Consider the following 24,370-nt stretch of genomic DNA (forward strand, 5'->3'; position numbering starts at 1 on the left):
CTAGCGTGGGATCAGAGCTGCGAGTGCTTGGAAGTGCCGGGATCGGAGCAGCTGCATCCCCCCAAGTCATGGGAGGGAGTCGGGGCGCTGGGCGAGGTACCGGCCTCCCGCGCCCCAGCTGGGACTCACAAACACGAGATGTCCGACTGGCTCAAGGTCACGCAGCGCCTTAACGGCCGAGCCAAGAACACAGGCCAGGATTCCCAGCTCTCCACCCTGCATCTTCAATTGCCTGGATCATGCTTCCCCCGAGGACCATCAGGGATTTAATATTCTCTCCACTGCTCGGCACAGAAACCGAACAGAGCGCTTTGCTTTTACCACAGACACAGCTTTGGCTATCATCAGCCAGCTGCCATTTCCTCCCGAGCCCGCTCCTGCACTCCAAAAACAGGCACAAACTCCAGCCAGCATTTCTCTTTCCAATATTTTAATGAGTCGCTACATCTTACACTCATAATTATAAAAGAATAAGAATCCATAAAAATATTTTCTTTTCATAATACGCACTTAAAATACTCCAGGGCAAGTCAACGTGGTTCATTTGGGTGGGTTTTTTTTTTTTTTTTTCTCCTTTTTGCCCCTGGCAGAACCCTTGGCTTGAGGGGGGTATGTGCTCCCCTGAGGTGCGATTGCTCAATCCCCCCTCCCCAGAACTGCAGTTCCTGTTGATCAGGTAAATAAAAACCAGAAGAGAGCATTTGCTGAGTAGACGGGCAAGGGGAACAGTCACTGACCCGCAGAGAACTGAAGCACAGCCAATTTCAGTGCACATCTGAAAGCTCAGGGTGTCGGGGAAGGAGAAGGTGGGATCAGGAGGCAGCACAGAGAACGGAGGGAGTGAGGATTTGCATAAATATCATCCATCTTGTGTTGCAAAAACCCAAATGCTGCTGTGATCTCTGGAGAGATGATCTCTGGTTGTAGCCAGCTGCTTCAGCTGCCATGCTACCTGTTGGCACAACTCTGCTTGTGAGCGACCATTAGAGAAAGGTATCAGAGGACGCTGTTACCGACCCCAGCCACTTCCTCCATCTGCTCTGCAAAATTAAACTGAAAAATAATAATAATAAAAAAAAGACTAGTGTTGCATGCTTCTGTAGAGCTCTCTTCACATCCCAGGGCTCCACATTGTCGCAGCAGGGCCAGGACACAGCAGCAGCAGCGATCAGCACCCCTGGGGCTTGACAGTAGGTAGTTCTCTCTTCCCTCCCGCTCCTGGCTTAAGGCAGCTTGCTGATTCGGCTCTTCCATTTCCAACACAGGCACTGAGTTCTTGCAGGTAAGAGTACGGGAACCGCAGAGGCGCAGTGGAAGGGGAAAAGGATGCGGGAGAGAGAGATGGACACAAACCTCAGCCTCGGGAGGCAGACCACTGTCCATTGATTCCCAGGATAGAGGGAGTAGCAGCAAAAAAAGCATTAACAGCCAGGCCGGAGGAGAGGAAGAGGACGAGCAGCCGAGCAGGGGCAGACCTCCAGCTTGGAAAGTGAAAGAAGGTGGCACTGTCCAAAGGGAAGGTGCCCTCCACACTCCCCCCTCGCTCGGGGGGGGGACACCCAGCCCAGGGGCGGGCACTCAGCCATTTGTGCTCTGGGTGAGATGGCTGTGAGGGAGGTGGTAGTGGCAGGGCACGGCAGGGGGAAGGTGAGCTGTCAGTGTCCAGTTTGCAGAGGCTTGTGCTCTCAGAGGTATTCTTGTAGAAAGTGCAGCAGCGTGATTTCATAGTGCTCTCCTGACTCAGGGCACCGAATACTGTGTCTCTCATTGGGGTAGATCTGTGCAGAAGCAGAGACAGAGGGTGGTTAGCCAGGAGCAGCTCATTCAGTGTGGACAAGCCTCCCTCACATCAACCCTCTTCCCTCAACCCAGTCTCCATCGGGACAAAGAGGTGCTGCGGAAGGTCTAGAACATCAGCCCCCCTGCGCCTCGATGCACTGGCATGTGCCGCTAGTCCGCTCGGCGAGTCAGCCACCTCTGCTGCCACCAGCCAAGCGAGACAACAACAGTTCAGGTAAGGAACACAGGAGAAGGAAAGTTCCAGGCCTGAGGGCAGGAGCCCTGTTTGCAAATGCTTTTAGATACAGGCCACATCTGCCAGCAGTGGAACAGCCACAGTGCCACCTCCCGGCCACCTCTTGGAGTCAAACGAGGCGTTTACTGTCGTCTACACCGCAACAAGGTGTGGGAGCATCTGCCTCCACCTTCCCCCGCCCCCAGAACACACAGCAGATAACTTCTGCTCTTCCCAGATTTAAGACACCTTCCCACTTTACTCCTGTTCCTCCTACCTGCAGCTGGTAAGGTTTTCCAGCCCGGATTAGCTGTGATACCAGGAAGTTGGTGTGAAAAAAGTGCACATTTTCATCCAAAAAGCCATGGAGGATCAGCAAACGATTTGGCCTGGAGATGGGATGAGAGATAGGCACATAAAAAAAACCATATAAAAAGCTCTGCAGTGGGTCTGAGCAAAGAGCTGCCAGTCAGCAAGCCAAAACCGAGCAACAGACAGGCAGTTGGGACAGCGTGAGGCCATGGACATGGTCCTCAACCCCTCCCTGGCAAAGGGGGCTGGGGGTACAATGCCCCAGTGAGCTGCAGAAGGCAGCAACCAGCCCCACAAATTCAAAATCAAATGGGATCAGAATCCATCCATCCTTCTGGGATTCAGCAGAGGTGCAACTGGTGGCACCAAGCAGGAGCCGGGAGCAGGTTTTTAGCGGCTCGCTCAAGCCCACGGTACTCACTCGTTGGGAAGCTTTTCGACGTGTAACGCCACAGAGCCAGCCTCATAACCTTGCTGGTTGTTTTCTGGGATATCCATGTACCGCTCAGTGTAGCCGGTGTCATATGCCATCCAAACTGTGACAGGAGCACCTGCTATAGCAATCTGTCAAACAAATAGGTGGCAGGAGACAGCCTCAATTATCACATGCTAAAGAGTTCAAGCGTTCCCTTTTTTCCTGAAGAGGCAGGAAAAACAGGCTCTGGACTGTTCTGTCACTCAGACAAGGATTCTTCTACAGCAAACCCACATAAAACCCAGACTCCTCCTCCTGTTATTCCTCTTACGGTCACAATGGGGCAAATTCCTGCCATACCAGCACTAAAGGCTTCTCCTTTTCAAGGGGGACTCGTGGAATGACCCAGATACTCTGCTGGAGAGTTGGGAAGGGGATTAGGAATAGCACATTTGACCTAGTGCTTAGGGATATGGTGTAGTTGAGAACAAAGTCTGTCAATGTGAGGTTAATGGTTGGACTAGGGGAGCTTCAAGGTCTTTTCCAACCTAGATGATTCTGTGATTCTGCATCAATTATCTCATTGGATGCTAAACTAAGGCCTCCACTGGCAGTGACTGGGGAACATCCCCAGCCCGTGCTCAGCAGCCTCAGATGGGTACAGCCTGTAAGCAGAATGCAGGACTGTAGCCAGGAGCTACAGGCAGGACTGAGGGACATTTTAACCTGTCCATCAGAAACATCAAGCAAAAAAGCAAACTCCAGATGCCAAGAGCTACAGAAGCTGAGAGCGCTAAGTGTGCCAAGAAGACAGCCCCACGTCCGGACTTACCTTGAAGACACTGGGTTTACAAATAAGACCCATGAGGGAGAGAAAACCCCCGTAGGACCAGCCATGTATGGCTACCCGACTCAAGTCGATGAACCCGTATTTTTCTGCTACATAATGTAAACCTTCCACCTGGTCCTCTATCTCCACCTGACCCTAAAAGGCAACAGAGAAGTTCAAGTTAGTGGCTTTCTAAATCTAGAAACTGGAGACAGAAAAGACAAGAGCAACACTCACAGAGGCAACATGCAGCCAGGCAGCCCTAGAAAGAGCAAATGAGCAGAGATTCATCAACAATAGTAGTATGTTACCATTTGGTTTTTCAGGGCCCCTTCAAATTTGAGTCCTCGCTGGCATGAACCCCTTCCATCAATCACTACCACCGCATAGCCTAGGGACGCCAGCGTGTTTAGCCGTAAGTACTTGATTCCTTTGAAGGAGTTATTCACTAGCTGCACCTGCAGGAGGAGGAAAGAAAAGTTTCAGAGCTGAGCAGCTGCTTTCCAGTACCTTCCTCTGAGTCTCCCACTGTGTAGGATCCTGAGCTGGAAAGCAGCCACTAATCGAGCTATCAGAGCCACGCAAATCAGACTAAATGCTGGGAAAAAATCACCAAAGGTTTGAAGCAGAGGTCAGAACTGAGGTCTAGGGCTCACTGCTAACCAAAGTGTAAGTCTTGATGCGTGACCGAGTAACGCAGAGCTCTGCCCCGGGCAGTTATCCCCTGTCTGACACCAGCAGTTAATCTGGGTTATTACCTGAGGGCCTCCATACACAAAGAGCACTGTGGGATGCTTCTTCCCAGGCTGGACATCATGAGGTTTGTAGACCATTCCGTAGAGCTCAACATCTGACTGAGTGCGGAAGTGAAAGATCTCCGGTGGGATGTAATCTGGGGGACAACCTGCAGAAGGAAGTTCAGACACTAGCAATGCAGTAACTGGCTGCAGGGTCTGCCTCCTACCTGGCCTGAACATGTTCATTCTGTTCAAACTTGACCCTAGACCTAGTCAGGCCTCTTTCAGTACCAAACCCTACCAAGCCTTCACAACACCTCCTAGAGAAGCCTCTCTCTGGGAAACACACAGCTTGCACAGGGCAATAGGCTGTATAAAGAGTGAAGGGATCAGACAAGAAAACATCATCAGCTGGGCATTCTCAGACAAGGGACTCTATGCCACAACAGCAAGATGGGGAAGTTTAAGAACAGAGATGGGTCAAACAGAGAAAACATTTGCAGGAGGGCTTCAGGTGCTGCTGTGAACTGTATCTAAAACTTTAAGGCCTAGAGCCCTAGAATGAAGTAGCCATGGCATGCCAGATACTTGCCCCCTCCCTCTTCAGACAAATCATGAATAAAGAAACACATAAACCCACTGTCATGCAAACCCTGCACCCTGGAGCACTGCTTTCTCCTCAAAGCATGAAATAGTAACATCTTAAAAGCCCATACACTATTTCCTGGATGAGCTATCCACTGGAGGTATCTCCCCCGCAACATAAGACAATTCATTTTCCCTTAGAGTGAAGTTACTTGGGCCACCTCCCTCTCCATCACCTTTGGCTACCGCTAGTAGGAAGAGTACAATGGAGCCAACCTAGCAGTGACACGGTCTACGGGACTTACTGGCTGCCTCCATCATGCTAGCCCAGAACTTGGGCTGCTTGTGGAGCGGGTCATCATCGGAGCCACTGAGCTTGTAGACGTGCACGCAAGGTGGAGTGCTCACGCTGCTGTAGTGGCTGATGAACATGTCAAAGTTCTACAGGTGGGAGAGAGAGAAGAGTTAGGGGAACAAGGTCTTTCATTTCCCACATCTAATCTCCATGCAGTCCTCAGACAAGAGCTCCCACATCTCAAGCAACCAAGACAAAGAAGCTCTCAGGACTCATTATTGGTCATGATTCATTACCACTCCTAGTCAGGATCCCTGTCAGTGTGGAGATGAGGGCATCTTGTATCTAAGAAACAACCAACCTGGCTCATTGAACAGCTGTGGGAGAAGCCTGGAGTGGTGAGTCGCACAATTTCTCCAGGAGACTCATAGCTGACTACATAGAGGTGGTGCTCCAAGGGGGTGTCCTTTGTGCCTTGGAAATACACCAGCTTCGTAGTCTCGTTGACCCAGATCTATGTGGAGAAGAGAAGGCTCAGCGACAGAAGGATGACAACTACTGCTCCTTTGCCAGTTCAAACAGTCTATCCCCAGGCAGAGTCAGCTTAAAACACAAATAGACCATGACAGACTGCTGGTGGCATTAGGGACCGTACACAACGCCTGTTGATATGATGGGCTAGAGAACACACACGTAGCACTTACGGAGAACTGCACATAGTCCAACGAAGGAATGAGAAGCAGTCGCTCAGCTTTTTTTAAGAGACTCAAAGCATTTGCTTACTAATGAGCATAAAAAGCTGGGCTCTGTTCCCCATAGGTGAAATTGGGAAGATTCTGTGCTTAAATATGGTGTCTTCCCACAGTATGTCTGGATTATAAGGGTATACATGTATTTTTTTCCAGCAATCATGATAATGAACTCCCATCTGTGGAAGGATCAGTCTAATAGCTCTAACACTACCAAACTTCAAGCCACATTAAAATATGTTTTTAATGTTCAGATAAAGCTGCTTTAAAAACCACCTGGCCAACCAGGAATAGAGGCCACAGCTTTTAAACACTGCATTGATCCAGCAACAGTAACTGAACTGTTTTCCACCTTAGAGCTTCCAAACGCTGAAGCCCAAATGCTATTTCTGGCTAACCCACAGTTTGAGGACCACTGTGGACAGCAAAGGGAAAAAAATATCCAACTCAATTGGCCAGGAAAACCGGGCAGAGCCCTGTGGAGCAACAAATGCATCAAAATAATTGCTGCTAACACAATTTTAACCATAACACATGCAGGGAAGAGCTGTGGCCAAAATCAACAGCATGTACAGTGAGAATCCACATGGGGAAGGACAGCAGGTTAATTGCAGATTGAGGAAAAGCAGCAGAAACCAAATGCATGGAGCTGTAGGCCTTTTAAAAAGCGAGAAGTGAAAATCCAGATTAATTGGAAATGAACAGACAAGGTCTTTATTTTGACAGAAATCACCTGGGAGCATTAAAGATCAGACTCAGAGTTAATTCCTGAAGCAAAAATGGAGCTAGGTTTCTACAAGATTAATAAAAATTCATTTCTGGCTATTCTGCAACCAGTAACAGATACAGCTTCTCCATATTCTAAATTGCTTTACACTCTCTAGCTGCCGCCTTCCTAAAGGCTCTACTGAGGGATCAGCTGGAGACCAAGAGTTCACTCTAAGCACTAGGACATATTTCCCATTCACGAGTACTCATTGGGGTTAAAATGCTTCGGCAAAGGCAGCAATCCCAAGCCTCTCCACAAAATAGTTCTTTGTTGCTCTTGAATCTCAGACTTGTTTCCTTTTTTATGGCCTGACTCACTCATGGGATTTACCTAAGGAGCAATCTGAAGCCTGATTAAAAAGGCAATCAGTTCAACGTGCACTGGACTACAGCACTTCTGGGAAAAGCAGAGGCAGCAATAAAAGAGAAACAAAATGAAGCTTAAGTAGTTCTAGTTGGTCCCAGGCATAACAGAGGGCGTAGGCCAGGACTGTGGGCAGACAATGCAGAGCTCTGACGCTGCAAGAGAGAATAAAAATAACCACTACCTTCGATCCGTGCCTCGCCAACACCTCCCATTCCCCACCAGTCAGGGCAATCTCCTCTTTGATAGGACATTTGAAATCATCTAGAATAAATAACAGGAGAATAAATCACTGCCTCCCCCAAAAGACAACACAAGCGAATCAGCGAGGGAGCTCTCAAAGCTGAAACGCCGACAAAGCGCAGCTCTTACCCTCACTATGCACATATGGCTGCACCCAGTCGTAGCTGCCTTGCTTCAGGACCGCTGTGACTCTGTACAAGTGACAGAAACCTGTTTTGCATTCGTTGGCTCGGATAAAGCAGAGTTCTTCCTCCTCTCCCTCCGGTTGGATGAAAGGATAGAAGATATCATGAACCTGTCACACAAAGCAAAAGACCCATGAGTGATTTGTACTGAGACAGCAGAGACATAGCCAAGGGAGTCAGTGCTAAACTACTGGGCTTTCAAAGGAAAGGAGAGGGGGGAGAAATAGCTCAGATGAGCAGATAGTGGGAAAAAGCCATTCCATGCTCTTCTATTACCACAAAAAAAACCTCTGAGCCCATGTAAAAGACCATGTGCTCTGGGGTCTCCATGGCTACCACTGAAATCAGCACCAGTCTTGCCTTTGAGCTAGATGTTTCAGCTATGTCAATCCCCTTTATAGGGGGTGTGAACTCCAGGCCCCTTTGTGACTTCAGTACCAAGATGCTTAATCTTAGAGGATGAAGTTTATTCCCTGTCCCCTATGTCCATCACCTACCTAAAAAAGTACAACAAATTCCAGGGATGAGGGTTGCTCATGCTTCAAGAAGCCATTTAATTTTGTAATAAAATACCCCCAAAAGAACGGCAGTGTTTACACCCAGAAGTTTGAAGTGCCCCTCTTCACCAAGAATGTTAGCAAGAATTAAATGAACAGTTCCAACTGCAAGGAGATGGCAGGATCCTCACCTCTTCCAATGCTGAGTGCATGGAAGTTTTCCTCTTGGCTTTATCAAACCCCCTGAATTAACACCAATTCTGGCACTACTGAGTAGCAGAGCAGTCTGCTGGAGCATGGACTAAACTGGACACACAGCCAATAGAAAAATGGTTAACTGTGGGAGAGAAAGGGGCAGCCTGTACTCTCCTCCCAGCCCTGAGCCTCTTACATTTATCCACACATCAGTGGTTTCTTCATAGATCACAAATGGCTGGACATTTTCTGGCACAGTTTTGGCAAATTCAGCGCGTTGCTCCTCATTTTCTGGGACTGGAATAAAGAGCGCTGGAGGCAAAAGGATTAGCTGCAGCCGCTGCTGAGGTCTGTCTAGGAACATAGCCCAGGCGCTGGGGAAAGAAGTTGGAGGTGAATGTCAGTACTACAAAATAGATGTCCCTTTCTAACACTCAGAACGTGCAACCTTTCCCCCCCGCCCCCCCGCCCGCTGGCAGAAAGGATTTAGGCATCTGAATGCAAAGCCTCTCTCATCATTGCTGCTTTCTAATCTTGTGGAAGCTTTGCCAACAAACATGTATTGCCAGACATCTCTGGTATTTCACAGGGGTATCGTTCAGACAAGATGTCTGACAGATTTGCCAAAGCGTCTATTCCAAGGGAGCACTGTTAACAGAACCCTGACTCCAGAATGTAACTCCTCCTTGGACAGCCCCTCCATCAGGAAGCACTATTTGTCTTCTAGCAAGCTCCTGACGAGCTGAAGCGATCACTCTTAAAGCGATCCATTCGTAGGTTCCTCATTGCACGCTGCACTAGCAGGGAAAGGCACAGACCTAAGACAACTGCCAAGTGAAGGAGTCGCTTCAGTCTCAGCCTTGTTCCTCTCCAAGGAGAGTCATTTGAAGTGGTGCTGCACTGCAGGCCTCTCAACATGACAGATGGCAAGCCACCGCTGCATAGTGCGGCTACCCCAAGGCCTGGAAGTGCATCAAGGGAAGTTTCATCATTAAGACAGACTTTCAAAAGAGCCACTTCTCCCTAGCACCTCAGTGACTGTGGATTTCATGAACTGATATATTCAGCACATTTAGATAAGCTCTGGTGCAGAACATAAGAATCACCTATGGGATTACATTCTGTAAAGCTGTATGAATTTAGTTTCCAGAGCAGAAAATTAATGACGAGTTACAGAATGCAATCTTCAAAGACTGCTAAGTCACCTTAACTTGATCTGCACAGAAACTAGTTAACAGTCAAGCAAGATTTTGAGGGGAAAAAAAATTAAGAGCTTTAAAATTTCAAACCAATCAGACTGGTGTGAATTCTGTAACTCCTGAGGCAAGGCTGGCCAGCACAAGGCTGTGTATCACTTTTGGAGCAACAGCGAGCTATGGGAACACGCTGGTCACAGAGCAATCTTTCCTCTGGTACATGCTGCACGAGGGACTCGGACCACACAGACCGCCCGCTTTCCCAGGATACACTTGGCATCGATCACAAACTGGACCAACGAACAATGATAAAACTGCTTACAGTACATTCTCATTTTCAGCAGGAAGGATATTGTACTTGTGTTAAACATTTTCAACCCAAAAGAATTCCCTAGGACTGCCCACTTAACGTATCAGTGTCATTTAACTGTGTGGTTGCAACTTAAACCCCACAGCTTGTCACTCTGGTCTACGTTTGATTAATTCCTTTTTTTTTTTTTTAAATGAGTGCCTCATGGCTTTCTGGCACTCATGGCTTTCAAACCAGGTCATGATGACAACATGAAGCACGTCAAGGGCCTGCAATAGTTCAGCCAGGGAAGCCCTTGGGAGAGTTAAGTTTGGAAGAAAAACTTATGTACTATTTGCCATCTCGGGTCCATCCGGCACGGGCAATGTACTCCACAGTTGGAAACAATGCAGCAAATGGTTGCACCAGCTCCTTGTCCTGCGCACACACGATCTGCAGTAAAAGGAAGGTCCAATATCAAATCAGACTGCTACCAGACCTCTCCACCTCCTCCTACGGAAACTCAGCGGAATGGGAGAATAAGGAAGTATTGGCATCAGCAAGGGTCGGGCCAGGAGAAGCAAGCCCTTCTACAAATGGCAGGAAGAGAAGGGAAAAAACAAGCTTCAAAGCAAAATGATTTTGGCATTCAGCCACAGAAAAGGATAGAGCCAGGGACCGAAGCCCAGGATTAGATTGGGCTTCAACCCTCCTGCTCTACTACTGACAATATGGTATAGCAGCCTAATCCTACATCTCACTTCCCTCCCCTCTCCCAGCTGCCTCTTCAATGATACTTTTCAGCATTTTAAAGTTTTCCTGTTCCTTGGATAAACACATTACAGAACCAGGTGTTACAAAAGGATGAAAACAAAGGCTAACACTATGTAGGATTTCTTAGTGACCTTGTCTTAAGTCTAGAGAGCTTCAGAAGCAGTCAACCCTCCTGTGCAATATCCCATTCTGAATTGTTATTGCTTACCTTACCCTTGCTGTCTGTTTTAAATTCTGCCAGTTTTAATGTAATCTTGGGGTTTTTGCTGCCTGCAGAGAAGGAGTGAAAGAATACCAAGATGACCAACTTGAACACTCCATGGTTATACGCAATACAGCTTCTAGAGAAGAACTGACCCTAGTCCCACTAAATGGCTGTGTGTGAATATACAAATATATGGGAAAAGTTTTGGTATGGGTATGGGAAAAGTTTGCTTTTGCCTTGCCTAGTTGGCTGTGCATGTTCTCAGGAGGGAGAGGAAAGATGGGATTCAAAATGTATTCCACAACATGCCACCAGATACGTTCCATTTTCTCAGCAATCCTTTCATTTAAGCTAAACTTTAAATCCCATTCCTTTCTCGCAGTAGATTTTGGGCTCAGAGACTCAATTAGGTTTCAACATTTACAACCAGCTTCTACATCCTACTAAGTACCTAGATTAATCATGCAAAGTTTATAGCACAAATTCCACTGCTGCTGCCAGCAGGAGTCAAGAGTTGCATTAGCAGCCCTGCAGTATTTCACTTACCTGTCCTGGGGTACCGATAGGAGTCTGTTTTTCTTTCCTCCAAGGCAGGTGAAGGAACATGAATTATCTCCACCTCTGACTCATCCACTTCCTCATACAAGATCCGCAGTGTTTTTAAATCCTCTGAACCTAGGACAGACAGCAAGCAAGCATGTTTGCTACGGTGTTTTCCAGCTGCTTCTGACTTGCCTGGAGCACTGCAGCAGAACGCTCTGGTACAGAGCGTACATCTCCTGTCCAGCCACAGCTCCTAGAGACCACCCGCAAATACTCCTCAGAGCACAATTATAATCCCTCCGTGTTCTGTTCCTTCAGGTGGCCTCCCCAGAAACAGACCAAACCCAGGCCAAAGGAAAACCTTGCTCAAAATATCATTCATAGCAGGGGCTGGAAGCAGTTACAGGGTCAGAATTCGATAAGCAGAACACTGACTGACCTTCTGTGGAAGCTGTGGGACACCACCAATAGCCCGTGAACCGATCAAACTCTTCCTGAATGACAAAAGTGGCTACACCAGCAGACTTGGGGTCATCAAGAACATTGGATAAGCCTGGAGAGGAACAAAGGAGACTGCATTTACATTTCCTTGGAAAAAGCTGATCCAAAAGAAGAATGTACTTGTAAGAAATAAGCCACAGAGACATGAGCCCTCCCAGCCCAAATTTGTCAGAAGGAATTTCCTTTTGAATCTGGCAAGAAGCACCAATTACCTTTATGGCAGTATGTCATCCGCCTCTCCTCTCCCGTCTCAATATTTGCTACCCACAGATCATTGTTATTAATGAATGAAAAGAAGGCGGGGTCGGCAGGGCAGATCTTGGGATCCATTCGTGGGCCGGTGCACTGAGTCTTGATCTCCAGAGGCTTCATTGGAGACACCTACAGCAACCGACACACAAACAGCTCTGTACCAAACCAGCTTCCAGCTTCACATTTAAAAGGCCTAAACCACAGCCCATGAAACGAGGGCAAATATAGTCCTTACAGGACACAAGAGAAATGACCATAACCAAACAGAGGCAGATGTGCAGCCATCTCCAACCAAAACCATTAAGTCTGTTTCAGGTGATATTCATAAAATCACTAGCAGACTCACCATGAAACCATTCTTGCCCCCATCTCGACAATGAAAGAGGCTGTTGCTGGCCTGGAAGAGGAATAGGCCGCTCTCACTGTGGAAATCATAAGATGTTATACCAAAGACACCAAGCCGCTTGCGTTCCCTCAAGAGTTCCTCTTCTCTAGAATACATCCCATGATGAGGGGTTGCCTAGTATTGAAGGAAAGGAAAACGTGAAAGAATCTGCAAGCAGACAAACTTTCACAGAACAGGAATGCTCCAAAACTGGCACCAGCTGGTCTGTGAATGCCCAAAATAGAACACACCAGCCAAAACCAGGCAGCAGTCTTACCATACGGGTCCATAACCACTGTACTCTAGGCTACAGGTGTGGTCCAGGAGGACTAAACCAACCACATGCCCCAAAGTTCCCTCTACATAAGAGAGATGAACTGCAAAATCTATCATTTCTGCCGTTGGCACTTCAGCATGAACTGAGGACAGCTGCACTTGCTCTGCTTATGCAAATCAGATGTAACCAATTAACTTAATGACGTTATCTACAGCCTTCACAAACAGTTTCCATGTCAGACACTGCAAACAAAAGCTCTTCCGGGGATCTTGAATTACCCTGAAGGGGACTAGCATTCCAAATGGGGTCAAGACAGCTAAATTCTTTTCCACCAGGAACCTTTTTAGTAGGGAAGACAAACACCCTTCACTCTCTTCTTCATCAATACTGTTAGTGACAAAGGACGTTAAGATACTGAAATCAGGGAGGGGAAAATTCACCCCCTTTCTGGTTCACTTGCAATACAGTGTAGGGCAGAGCAGCCGTTTAAATTCAACCTTCCTGACTTCCTTAAAAGCAGGAAAGATAACAGACAGGCATTCCGCCGAGCACGGCAAGAGCCCAGACAAGATACCCAGAAGAAAGGTGCACTGTCCTGATAGCTTATAATCAGAGGCAGACTATGTGCTAGTTTAGAGAGTCCTCTTTGCTAGGTCAGCCCTTTGCTTGCTACATCAAGTGCTGTTTCACGCTCACTGCCAGCTCCGTTGCACACACAAGTGACTATCCTGTAAGCAATTCTTGATACAACATTCCTACAAATACCATTCTCCGTGCCTTACATGCTGCCACACTACTACCTCTACTGTTCAGCAGAGTAGTACCCACCGTACCAGCCCCACCATCAGTTCTCCCAAGCACTGTCAACCCAGGCTCTTCACACTTACCTGGAAATGATCCAGCATCTGTTTCCATGACAAGAGTAGCAAGGCCTCCTTCCGTACCTTTTTGGGAATCTCTGAGTAAAGAAGGGAATTCTCTCGACTACCATATGGCATTCCTATTAGGAGGACAAAAGCATCATCCTACTTAAGATTAGTTAGCCAGGACAAACGGGACCAAGAGCAAATTGAAAAAAAAAAAGTCTGATAACAGAGGAGCTGGGGCTGTCCAGAGGCTTTTGCCAGCTGCCATTCCCAAGCAGCTCGCAGTTCAATCACAGAATAATATCTAAATTATTTAAATTTAGATATTCATTTATTTAAAAATTTCCCTAAGATTTAACACTAACCAACCTCCTCAGAATTGATTACGTCCAACTTTCCTCTCCGTGGACTGTTCAACCCATGCCCTAGATCCACTCTAAAAGAGCCACTCCCTGAATGGGTGACTCAACATTACTCTCCACATTTCTCAGCCAGAAATTTGCTACAGGGACCTCATTCAGGCCAACGCAGCAGCCTGCAAGAGGGGAAGAAAAAGCTTGGAAGCTCTAGAGAGCCCATTCAAATGTGAAACAGCGTACTACATAGTCCAAGACTTTGTCATTTTACATAAGCCTTTGACTGTGATTATCAAATAAGCTATTGGCCTTCATCCAATTTCCGAAACAACCGTGAAAAAGAAAATATCCTGACACACAATTTTGGCAGTTTCAACAAAATCAAAGACCATGAACTTGCCCTCTACGTATGCTGAATAGACTCCCTAGATCAGAATTTTACACAGGGAAATGTGCCCTGATATTGTCTACTCTGCACATGTTCTGGGCAGAACAGAAAGATTTCTGAGCCGGTTAACCCAGCAGTACAGTTACTTAAAATTAAAACTGAAATATTAATAAGTGCTCAGGAAGCAAAGCAATATGTGAGCATATAATCCTCGGAGATACAGAAACACCAAAGTGCTGAGCATGTGGTGTTTAATATAAGCAGCATCTGCCATGATACAACATAAAATTCTATGGGGACAGCCCATGAATGATTTAAGATGTCCAAACAGAAAAAACTGCAGAGTGGAACAAATTACTATATATACGCACATTCAACACTCATGCGACTGCGACCTGGACTTCCTTTCTCCTTATATTAGTACTTTCAACGATGACCTCAGGCTGACTACAATCAGCATTTACAAGAAAAAGATTGCCTTCCCCAAAAAGCATTATACTTTTCTCCCAAGCGAAGAAAAGTATTCAACCCCTACAGGAAAGTTCTTCAGAAGTCTTCATCCTACTCCTCGGCCCACGGTCACTAACAGTATTCACATAACTTGAAAATGTTATTTCATGTTAGGATGGTAATAGCATGCTGATGTTAAACACTTATGAACTGCTGAAATGGGTTCTGAGTATTTAACAGCACACGGTATTCAACTCCAAAGATGCTCATTATGGCAAAAGAAAGAATCAGGGTTTACCCTTTACTACGAATGCCTGCGAAGAGGTTCTCCAGTATTACCTGGCAGATACTGATCTTAAATGATGGATCAACCTGCTCTATGCTCTGTACTTTTCTTTAAGGAATAGAACACTGAAAAGACACTAGTGTATCTTCATTCCTGGTTCTGGCTCCTATACAGCCACACCCGTGCAGAACACCAGCCAGCCAGTAGCTGGTCTGGTTGTAATCTCATACAACAGAACATTAATAAAAAAATTTTAAATTAGCCACTTAGATCCTTAGTTGTCTTCAGTCATCTAGATCAAAAACTGTATCAAAGTTAACTTGGCCTTGAAATACATTCAGCTTTAAATCAAGTCTCACTGTTCAGACTCAACAAGAAAAATATGCTAACTCTGGATACTGCCCTTTCTTATGACACAAGTGCTATTATAATGTGTAAGAAACTGTAACAAATCAAGTCACTGGCACACAGGAGCTGTCTAATGACAAATCAGTCCCTCAAAGCCAGCACCCTATGTCCTACAGTGCCCTACACTCAACAACTCAAAAGTGCCCCAGAAAAGCAGGGTCGCTTCAGGAAAGCAGTCGCTGCATGGAGTTGCACATCAGGCGATTTCTTTGCTGGCCCAGTAATGATCAGCTCATGCCCCAGAGCGTAACAAACTCTTTATAGTCTATAAAGCTTCCCATGTTACCAACCACAAAATTATCCAGTTACTAAAATCCAACCACTCTGTCACTAATTACACTGTGGCTCCAACTATAATGAGGGACCTGTACAACACAGCATTCTGCCGTCTTTCAACCCTACGGTAAGGAAGGGGATATTTCCCTGCGAATAGCATTAATGGTTAATTCCCACCTAATCTCCCTCCTCACCCCCCTTGAAAGCATTCTACCTACATGGTAATTAATAAAGCAGGGAGGCACCACCACCCTGCCATTAATACCTAGAGCTTGCAACATATAGTTAGTAATTACTGACAGCAAACTCCTTGGAAAGTCAGACTGGTTGATCAATCAAGTACATCCCATTTCTCTTATGCTACAGAGGCACAAGATAGACCTGAGTTTGAGGAACATCCCTTCTCTTGCCCCATCACCTGCATTCACACCTCCATCACAAGGTTGGGTCTGGTTAGCCAACGCTTCCCCGCGTCGCTAAGCAGAAAGGCTGTGGTTAAAGCTCTTGTCTGGGACTGGAGAGGTCTCTGCTCAGTTCCAGGCTTTGCCATAGATTGAGCATGCAAACCTTGAGCAATGCTACTTAATCTCAGTTCCCCCATCTCATAAACGGGGATGCCTCCCATCCTTTTCCTCGCCTGTTTAGATTGGAAGCTCTCCCGTAACATATTCACACCCGGCGTCTGGCACGCTGGCTTACCCAGGTAATAAAGACGATGAGAGTGCGGGCTGGACTCTTCTGTTTTCCGGACAAACTGGAAATCATGGGGAGCTTTGTTCACTATCATGCCCGAATACTTCCTGCTGCTGTGAATAATGTCACGCAGCCCATCCCAAGAATGCTTTTGCACCTGGAATTGGGAAGGCACATCCTCCATCTCGACCACTTCAGAGCTGTCTGATAGCGCGTCCACTGCAGTCATCCTCTCTTCCCCTTCAGAACTGGACAAAAAACTGAGGAAGGAGTTGAGGGAAGAGAATTAAGCCTTAAAATCAAGCAGGCACGTTTTGTTGTTTAGACAAAGCTCTAAGCATGCAACAAGCTTAAGAGAACACGCACTCCTTAAACTACAGACACGAGGATTCTCTGCACTCAAAGATTACATTTTAAACATACAGCGACGTACTGAAAGGAAAAGTCCATGTCCCATCCCAGATCGAGTCCTGTAAATGAAAATATTGACCTCAGAAAACTCACTCTCCTGGGACCAGTTCTAGAAATAAGCTGTTAAAGGAAGTACAAGCAGCAGATTCGGGTGCAGAAAACGATCAGCTTGACTCAAAGGAAAACCACCCCAGGAATTTGGATGGATAATTCACCAAAGCTATGAGCTATCATAAAGGCACATAAACTTCTGTCCTGGAAGACCACAAAAGTGAAGTCCCCTTCCTGTCCTAGAGTAAAGCCTGCTCATCACTTAGAGAGAGAGGTTTATGCACCTCACTTACCTGAAGAGCTATTGCAGCCTGGAATGAAGTAGGAGAGATGGCAAAACAGGAAGAAAACAGTGCAATTGTCTTTGCTAACAGAAAGAAGACAGCAACAGACCCTGGTTGTACCCTGCAAAATGTGCCACGCGTTCCTCATACCTTTCCAAGCTAGCAGTTACTGAATATGAGCCTACAAAAAACGCCTCCACATGCAACTACAGCAAATGTTAATTTGAGGAGAGGTGGACTAACAGACTTGCCCAAGGTCAATGATGTAATCTACCGCAAAGCAGGAATGAGCCTAGGACTAGGGAAACCAGTTTCTGTCACCCCATTCATGCAGCTGGATTCCCCTCCATGAGGGCCTTTTAGTAGTTTTGGCGGTACCCAGAAGAATGTTACAAAGAATTTGAGAAGAACTTCAGTTCACTGAAAAAATTAGGCTGGAGAAGTTTGCTCCATGGAGACAGAATCGCTACCTTTGACACAGCATCGTCAGCAAACCAATGACTAAGAATTACTCCAAAAAAGGCCTTGTCCTCAGCAGCCCTAAGATTTACATTTTTAAATTAGATGTTTCTTGAATGCTGCCTGTCATTTGGGACAGTGACCTGCATTCTGACAGGAGAACAGCTTCTGAGATGTAGCTGTCATACTTAAGGATTAAGCAAGAATTACACATAAACCAAATCTTGAAGACTTCGGTCTCAGTAAGATGCACAACAAATTCTTTCGCAGTGAAGAGATTTGGGGGAAAGGAGAAGGATGGTTATTTGTATCACCACAAGAAAACACTCGCCTCTGCCCATTTTCTATAGTATTTTTCAGGAGAACCCCAAGTGTTCCACCAGCTTGCACCTTCTAACAAACTCTCTAAGAGAAGTTCTCACCTAGTTTAACATCTTGCACAATTATGGCAGGAGATGAGCAAACCTAAAGCAAAGTACATCTGGACTTCCTTAAACTACAGGCACATGGTGTAAGGGCTGTAAATATAACCGTATCTTCAAACTGCTAAGTCCCTAAATTGTACAAAATGTGCGAATAATAACACAAGAACAAGCTCCTGAAATAAATCTGTAGGTACTCCTGGTACCTACTGCCCAGCAGTAAATCCACAGCTTGAAAATGAATAAAGAAGAGTATTTTCCAATCAAAGCCAGGCAGGAAGCCCAAGTAAAACCACAAAAAAGAGCGCGACGGGATGTTCTAAAACTGCGAGTGTGTCTGTGGCCTCTACTGCCTATATCCAGGGTCTCCATTACAGCAACTAAAAATCACATCTGAAGGCAGAAGTGTTGCCTATCAGAAACACAACAGGAAGGCCACAGAACCCCATAAGTTGGGTACAATTCTCTCAACCCAATCCCACTGCAGGTCAAGTCAGTCAATTAAAATAATTTGGCTTTGGCTGAAGATGCCTGACCCTTAGGTTACTCTCACCCAGCTGGTGAAACAGTCTTACTCAGTCAGCTTGACTCCTCACAAGGGAAAGTTGCACCTCTAAGGGCTCAAAACAGTCCACAAATGTCATACTGGGAACTGTCCCAAATTGAACTGGAGGATGGAGACCCTTCCAAACTAAGTTGCCATGATTTTATGATTCACTAGGGAAGTGAAAGGCACAATTTTTAGCTTGGTACTGTTCTCATCCTGCTGATTCTGACACTATAGAACAGAGAGGAGTAGTGGGATAAGCAAAGTAGCCGTCACACATGAAAGGGTTGGGAAATGCCACCATCATAGCTGGGGTGTGGGGGAGTCTCACAAAACTGAGGTTCTGACACAATACAGAGTAAAAAGAAAATCCAATTGTTTCATCCATTGCTACAGGCATCTCTTGGACAAAACATAGCAAGTATTTGGCAGCACTATATACTAAGTAAACAAGTATAAGGAGTAACTTATCTAACTGAAATTGCAGAGTGAATTTTGGGATTAAATTATTCAAAGGCGAATTGGATCAAGACATCAATTCTACCCATCTTATTCTTAGACAGTCTTGAAACTTTAACATCAATATAGTACATCTGAGATTTACACCTTACTGGAAAAACAGTCCTCTACAGTCCTTACACTGATTTAGATGATGAAGTGTTGTTGCGGAATCACTGCTAACTCCACTCCCCAAAACACCCAGCTATCCCTTGGAGGTCTTTTTCATGTTTTTTCTGCCCTGCCTAGCCAGGTTAGATGGATCAGGCACACATCCACCACGCCTTCCTTCTGGGGGAACATGTCAGTCTGAAGACAACAAGCAAGCACAGGTGGGACACCAGCACAGGAAAAAAAATCATAAAGCTTGGAATTGGAAGTCAGTAAAACAAGTTATCTTCCTGAGTCACTTCCTGACCCACAGATCCTGACACAGAGCTTCCTGGGTGGAGTTATATATTTGGGATTTTGCAGAAACCTCATTCACTCCAAGAGGTGATTATTGCTCTGTCCCACACAACCTAAAGGTCAAGAAAGGCCCTGGGAGTAACTGGGACACATACCTTCTCCAACTTCCTGCAGTCTCGTTTTCCAGACGAACCCTCTTTATCTTCTGCATTAACTACTCGGCAAGCTGGGCAGGACAGGAAACTAGGAAGGAAGAGGAAAAAAAGCAAATTTCATATAACTGCAGTTTCTCCCGTCATAGGAACAGGGCTGTATAAAAGCATCCTCCACAGGTCACATTTCCAACTGAGCAGGGAGGCACAAACAAAATCCTTGGTTTGCACTTTACAGTCCAAATCTGTTCTGCCAGCACATGCTGGGTATTAACAGCCCAGATAAATCTGAGAGAGACTTCTTCACCTGAACAATAGGACTCTGAACTCTGTGGCCTGTCTCTTTCTTCCCTAAAAAATTCTTCTTAAAAATCTGAGAATCCCCAGTACTGACCCTTCCTTTCATTCCCCTCTCAAAAATCCTGAAATTCTTGGAAGTATCAGATACTAAGAACTGAGAAAACAGAGGTCTGGTCCCTACACTTACAGGCAAGAGTCAAACAAAGGACACCATAAGGAGCAAGACAGAGGGTCAGCAGCCCCACTATCGTCAGCGTCACAGTCCCACCTGGGACATAAAATCCACATTTGTCTTCCAAGCCAGACTGCTGCTTCCCTCTGCCTCAGCCTGATGCCACGGAGGAAGCCTGGCTCACCACACAAGCCCATTTTCCATGAGCAGAAGAAGGTGCTACCTTCACCATCCTCCTCCCTACCCAAGTACACTAAAGTACAAAGATCTTTGTCTCCTCTTCAAGAGAGCTCTGAATCACAGACACACCCGAGACCTGCCACTATCTTTTGCCAAGGCCCCTGGTTTGCCCAAACAGCCATTTCTCCACCAAAACCACACTCACAGAGGAACAGGAGAGACAAAGCGTCACAAAGAAGCGCCAGCAGCGAAGCTTCTAAACTGCAGAGGAGAACAGAGAGGGACAAAGTAGCAGCATTCAGCAATTTAAGTGCAATATTCAATGCAAGCACGAAGGGCAACAGGAGCGATGCTCAGGAATGCTGAGTAACCCGGTCTGATCTCACAGCTGACCCTGCTTTGAGCAGGGGGTTGGACTAGAGACTTCCCGAGGTCCCTTCCAATCTCGGTTATTCTGTGATTTTAATGATTCAGAGGAATATCTCACCCTCATCCCACCCGCCACAGCTCACACGTTTCACAGAGAAAAGGAACAATAAGATCCTTTGATGCTGAACCCAGAGAAAAAGAAACTGAACAAAACAGACACGAGAGATCAGAAAACTGGCATGAATCATGATACTCATTTGTCAGCGAGACCCCGAGGGGCCTGCTGGTGCATTCAAGAAGAGCCAAAGCAACACGGTCACCTAGAGGAGCCCTTACAAACGTGTCCCTGTCATGGCTGGGGGCTTTAAGATCTCCTTCTCCAAAAATAAAAGCAGCCAAGGGTGGAATAAACCCGTGGGGATTTCTCTACAGAGGGACAAGCTTTGGCAAAGGCTGCCAGCAGCCCTTGTCCATCTCTGCACTATGAGCGGGGCTGAAAGCCCTGACAGGGAGCTCCTGCCCTTGCTGCGGAGGGAAGGCCGGGCCACGGGTTAGCAGAGAGGGGGGAGCCCAAGGGACGGAGCACCCTGTCCCCCCCACCTCCCTCCACTGCTGGAGACGGCTCTTTGCCTGTGGAGAAAGAGGAGCGAGCAGCTTCTCACCTGCCTGGGTAAAGCACAGGCTGCTGGGGGGGCCAACGCCAGGGCAAGGCGTCCCGCCCCATCACCCCATCCCTGGGGGGCATGTGGAGGGGGGAACGAAATGCAAACCACCCCCTCAAGTCCAGGCAGCCCTCCCTCGGCTGGGGGCAAACCGAGGGAGAACAAACACCCTCCCAGGGCAAGGGGTGGCCGCCTCCCACACCCTGGCGGGGATATAAGTCATGGGGGGTCAAATATACACCCCTCGCCCCCTAAGGCCCCCTCCCAGCCCAGCGGAGGGGGCGAACGCGGCCCACGGCGGGGGCAAACACTCCTTCCCCGGGGTCAGCGCCCCTGCGCTGGGGAACACCCCCACCTCTGCCCGTACCGGGGCGGGGGGGAAGCCCGCCCACCCCGCCGGTAGCGGGGATCACCCCACCCCACCCCTCCCGTCCTCACTCACCCCGGGGCGCGGCGACCTCCCCCTGACGGGCGGGGGGGCGGCTCCTCTGTGGGAGGGCGGGGGGGGGAAGGGGGGCGGCGGCGGCGGCGGCTCCGTCACTCCCGCTCCATGTCCCGGACACTGGGCAGCCCCGGAAACGGGGGAGGGGAGGGGGGGAGCGGGGGCGGCGGCCTGCCCCAGCGCGACCTTTCACCCGGCGGCGGAAGTGGCGGGAGCGCGCCGGGCGCGGGCGGGAGCGCGCGGAGCGGGGAAAGGACCAAGCGGGGGGGGCGGGAGAGAGCGGGGATGGGAGGAACCACTGCGTGGGAGGGAGGGGAATGACTGCGGCAGGACGGAGCTAATCTCCCCAGCCAGGGGGTAGAGTAGAGGCTGACAGAGAGTAGAAAAAGCACAAAGAGACTATTCTTTCCCCCCCCAGCCTCCGAAACGGGCTCTAATTCAGCATTACTGCCGCCGTGGGGGAACTGGGGGGCTATTGTCGTCCCTCGCTGCGCCCCTGACACCCCCCCCACTCCTGGAGGATGGTTGGATCCAGGCGTTAAGCTTGCTGAGGGAGGCCGGAGAACCCCTCACCGCCAGGCGTTGGTGGTATAGTGGTTAGCATAGCTGCCTTCCAAGCAGTTGACCCGGGTTCGATTCCCGGCCAACGCAGCGCTTCTTTTCCTCTTTGCTTTTAATTAAATAAATTTTAATTTTCATTTATAATTTTTTTTCCTGCTCCCCATCGATTACCAAAGCTAATTCAGAACGTGTCGCACGCGAAGCGCCCCGCCCAGTTACGTTTTACCCACCTAAACCCTGGCGGTTCGCCGGCGGGACGTGGCCGGGAGCGCTGTCCGGTGGTCCGGGACATGGTGCCGCTGACCCCAAACCCCCAGGGGACGGCGGAGAAATAAATAGAAACCGAAAAAAAAAAAAAGGGGGGAAAAAAAACAGGTGTTTCCGCCCGGGATCGAACCGGGGACCTTTCGCGTGTGAGGCGAACGTGATAACCGCTACACTACGGAAACCCGCGCTGGCGTCACTCTACGGGCGGCGCCTGATGTTCGCGCCCTCCCGCCAAACCGCGCGGCTGAGGGATGCGCCTGTCCCTCACCTCAAAACCTCGGCCAAAACCTGCCCCAAACACTGAGCGACGCCGTGCGGGATTCCGGGTGATCAGCGTTAATGAGTAATTAGCGCTCCCAGAGGCCCACTCACCTCAGAAGGCGGCTGAGGTGCGTGTCCCCGAGCCACGCTCGGCTGCATTTCGGAGGTGCTTCCCTCAGAAGGTGTCAGCCCAAGAAGAAACTTGCGGCTTCCCGCTGAGGGGGAGCGCCAGGGGCTCCCCCCAAACCGGCCTGGCCTTGCACCCTGCTCCAAGCCAGGGGGGCTGCCGGGAGGCCCGGGCGTGGGCACATCCCCTGGGCCCAGCGGCCCAAAGCCGGGCGTGGAGGACAGGACGTGCCACCGCTTGGGCCACTTTTGAAGAATCATCTTTTCTTCCTGAGGCAGCTGCCACCAGATGTCGGTAGAATAGTGGCGACAGGGAGCGGAGCTCCTTGCAGAGCTGCTCGGGAGGGGGAGGATCCAGCCCAGGGGACTGGCCGTTTCCTGAGCACAAGGACAGGCCCTTGGTGGTCTCTCTTCGGTGGGGCAAAATTTTCCCTCCCTGCATTTGAAGCTTCTCTGACGCCCAACGGGCCAGACTCTGTCCCCCTCACCCGTGTGTCTCCGAGGCTGGGGGAGCTGTGCCAGAAGGTGGGACAGAGCAGGGTGACGTACCGCCAGCGTCACACTGGAGTGACTTTCCCATCACTGAGGTTTTGGGTAAAGTCCCTGTTGACCATCCCAGATGGTTCTAGGGATATGCTAGTTCCTCTTATCTTAATGCAGTATTAACAAGTCATACACCCATGGCAATTGTTCTTTTTTCATAAAACCTCAGCCCTTGGAATCAGGTGGTAATGTGAGAATTAGTTTTCCTGTTTTGTTTGCTGAAGTGTGTTTTATGCTCTGCTGGCTGCAGAGAAAAGCTTAGAAGGGAGAAACGAATCATAAACCCACATGAAAGCAAAAAGAACCTCACTTTTAATAAAACTTACTTTTAATAAAACGTACTTTAAATAAAACCTACTTTTAATTTTACAGTTTTGTAGCTAATCTCTTGATTTGGAGCCAAAAGGGATAAAGTGCAGGTTGTCACATGTCCTTTGACTCCAGGACTCGCCAGTACTTTATTCTGATTTGACTTGCAATAAAGATTAGAACATTACATTAAAGTCCATGACAAACCTGAAGCCTTGGGACTTGTTTGCTTCATGTTGCTGTTAAACATCCCAGTGTTGCTCTCTTTTTGCCTGCAGCCAGCAGAGCCTGCAGGAGAGGACTCCGGCAGCAACCTTTGCACTGTGCAGCTGCTGAGTGCACTGGGGGCAAACCTAATGAATAGCTGGGGGCAAAGTCCTCTCCCTAGAGCAGGAGGAAGTGGATCTGTGAGTGACCCAAGACCATCAATGGAAAGATTCAAATGCTTCGGGTTTTGTTCTCTCCCACAGACCTCTTTCAGTCTGGTGATCGGTGGAGAAAGGAGAGCTCCAGACCAGACAGTCCCAGAGAAGAAGCTCTTGGAAGGTACCTGCGGGAGGCAGAGGGAGAAATTAGACAAAAAACATTGTGCTGCTGGTGTTAACTCCAAAAC

General features: G+C 48.1%; 1 protein-coding gene and 2 non-coding genes across 4 annotated transcripts; 1 reads left to right on the forward strand and 2 right to left on the reverse strand.

Moving 5' to 3' along the window:
- Window positions 1–413: 413 nt before the first annotated feature.
- On the reverse strand, window positions 414–21,831 carry DPP9 (dipeptidyl peptidase 9). 2 transcript variants are annotated; one of them, XM_074851917.1, is made up of 22 exons: window positions 21,691–21,831; window positions 19,569–19,656; window positions 16,491–16,593; window positions 16,340–16,394; window positions 13,498–13,610; window positions 12,295–12,468; window positions 11,909–12,077; window positions 11,635–11,748; window positions 11,199–11,327; window positions 10,656–10,717; window positions 10,026–10,126; window positions 8,385–8,562; window positions 7,441–7,606; window positions 7,253–7,332; window positions 5,549–5,701; window positions 5,198–5,333; window positions 4,329–4,474; window positions 3,882–4,028; window positions 3,574–3,726; window positions 2,748–2,890; window positions 2,292–2,403; window positions 414–1,778 (listed from the first exon to the last, which is right to left on the reverse strand). In XM_074851917.1, the coding sequence occupies exons 2-22, from the start codon at window positions 19,622–19,624 to the stop codon at window positions 1,686–1,688; spliced, it is 2,583 nt and encodes an 860-aa protein (XP_074708018.1). In that variant the 5' UTR covers window positions 19,625–19,656; window positions 21,691–21,831; the 3' UTR covers window positions 414–1,685. The 2 variants fall into 2 exon arrangements, with proteins under 2 accessions (XP_074708018.1, XP_074708017.1); XM_074851916.1 differs by having other exon boundaries at window positions 16,340–16,593.
- A 438-nt stretch (window positions 21,832–22,269) lies between these two features.
- Window positions 22,270–22,341, forward strand: TRNAG-UCC (transfer RNA glycine (anticodon UCC)). The gene has a single exon. It is a non-coding gene; the product is annotated as a tRNA-Gly (tRNA).
- A 286-nt stretch (window positions 22,342–22,627) lies between these two features.
- TRNAV-CAC (transfer RNA valine (anticodon CAC)) lies at window positions 22,628–22,700 on the reverse strand. Its single transcript has one exon. It is a non-coding gene; the product is annotated as a tRNA-Val (tRNA).
- Between the last annotated feature and the right edge of the window lie 1,670 nt (window positions 22,701–24,370).

The sequence above is a fragment of the Strix uralensis genome, chromosome 27, assembly GCF_047716275.1.
Source record: "Strix uralensis isolate ZFMK-TIS-50842 chromosome 27, bStrUra1, whole genome shotgun sequence".
NCBI classification, from domain to species: Eukaryota; Metazoa; Chordata; class Aves; order Strigiformes; family Strigidae; genus Strix; species Strix uralensis.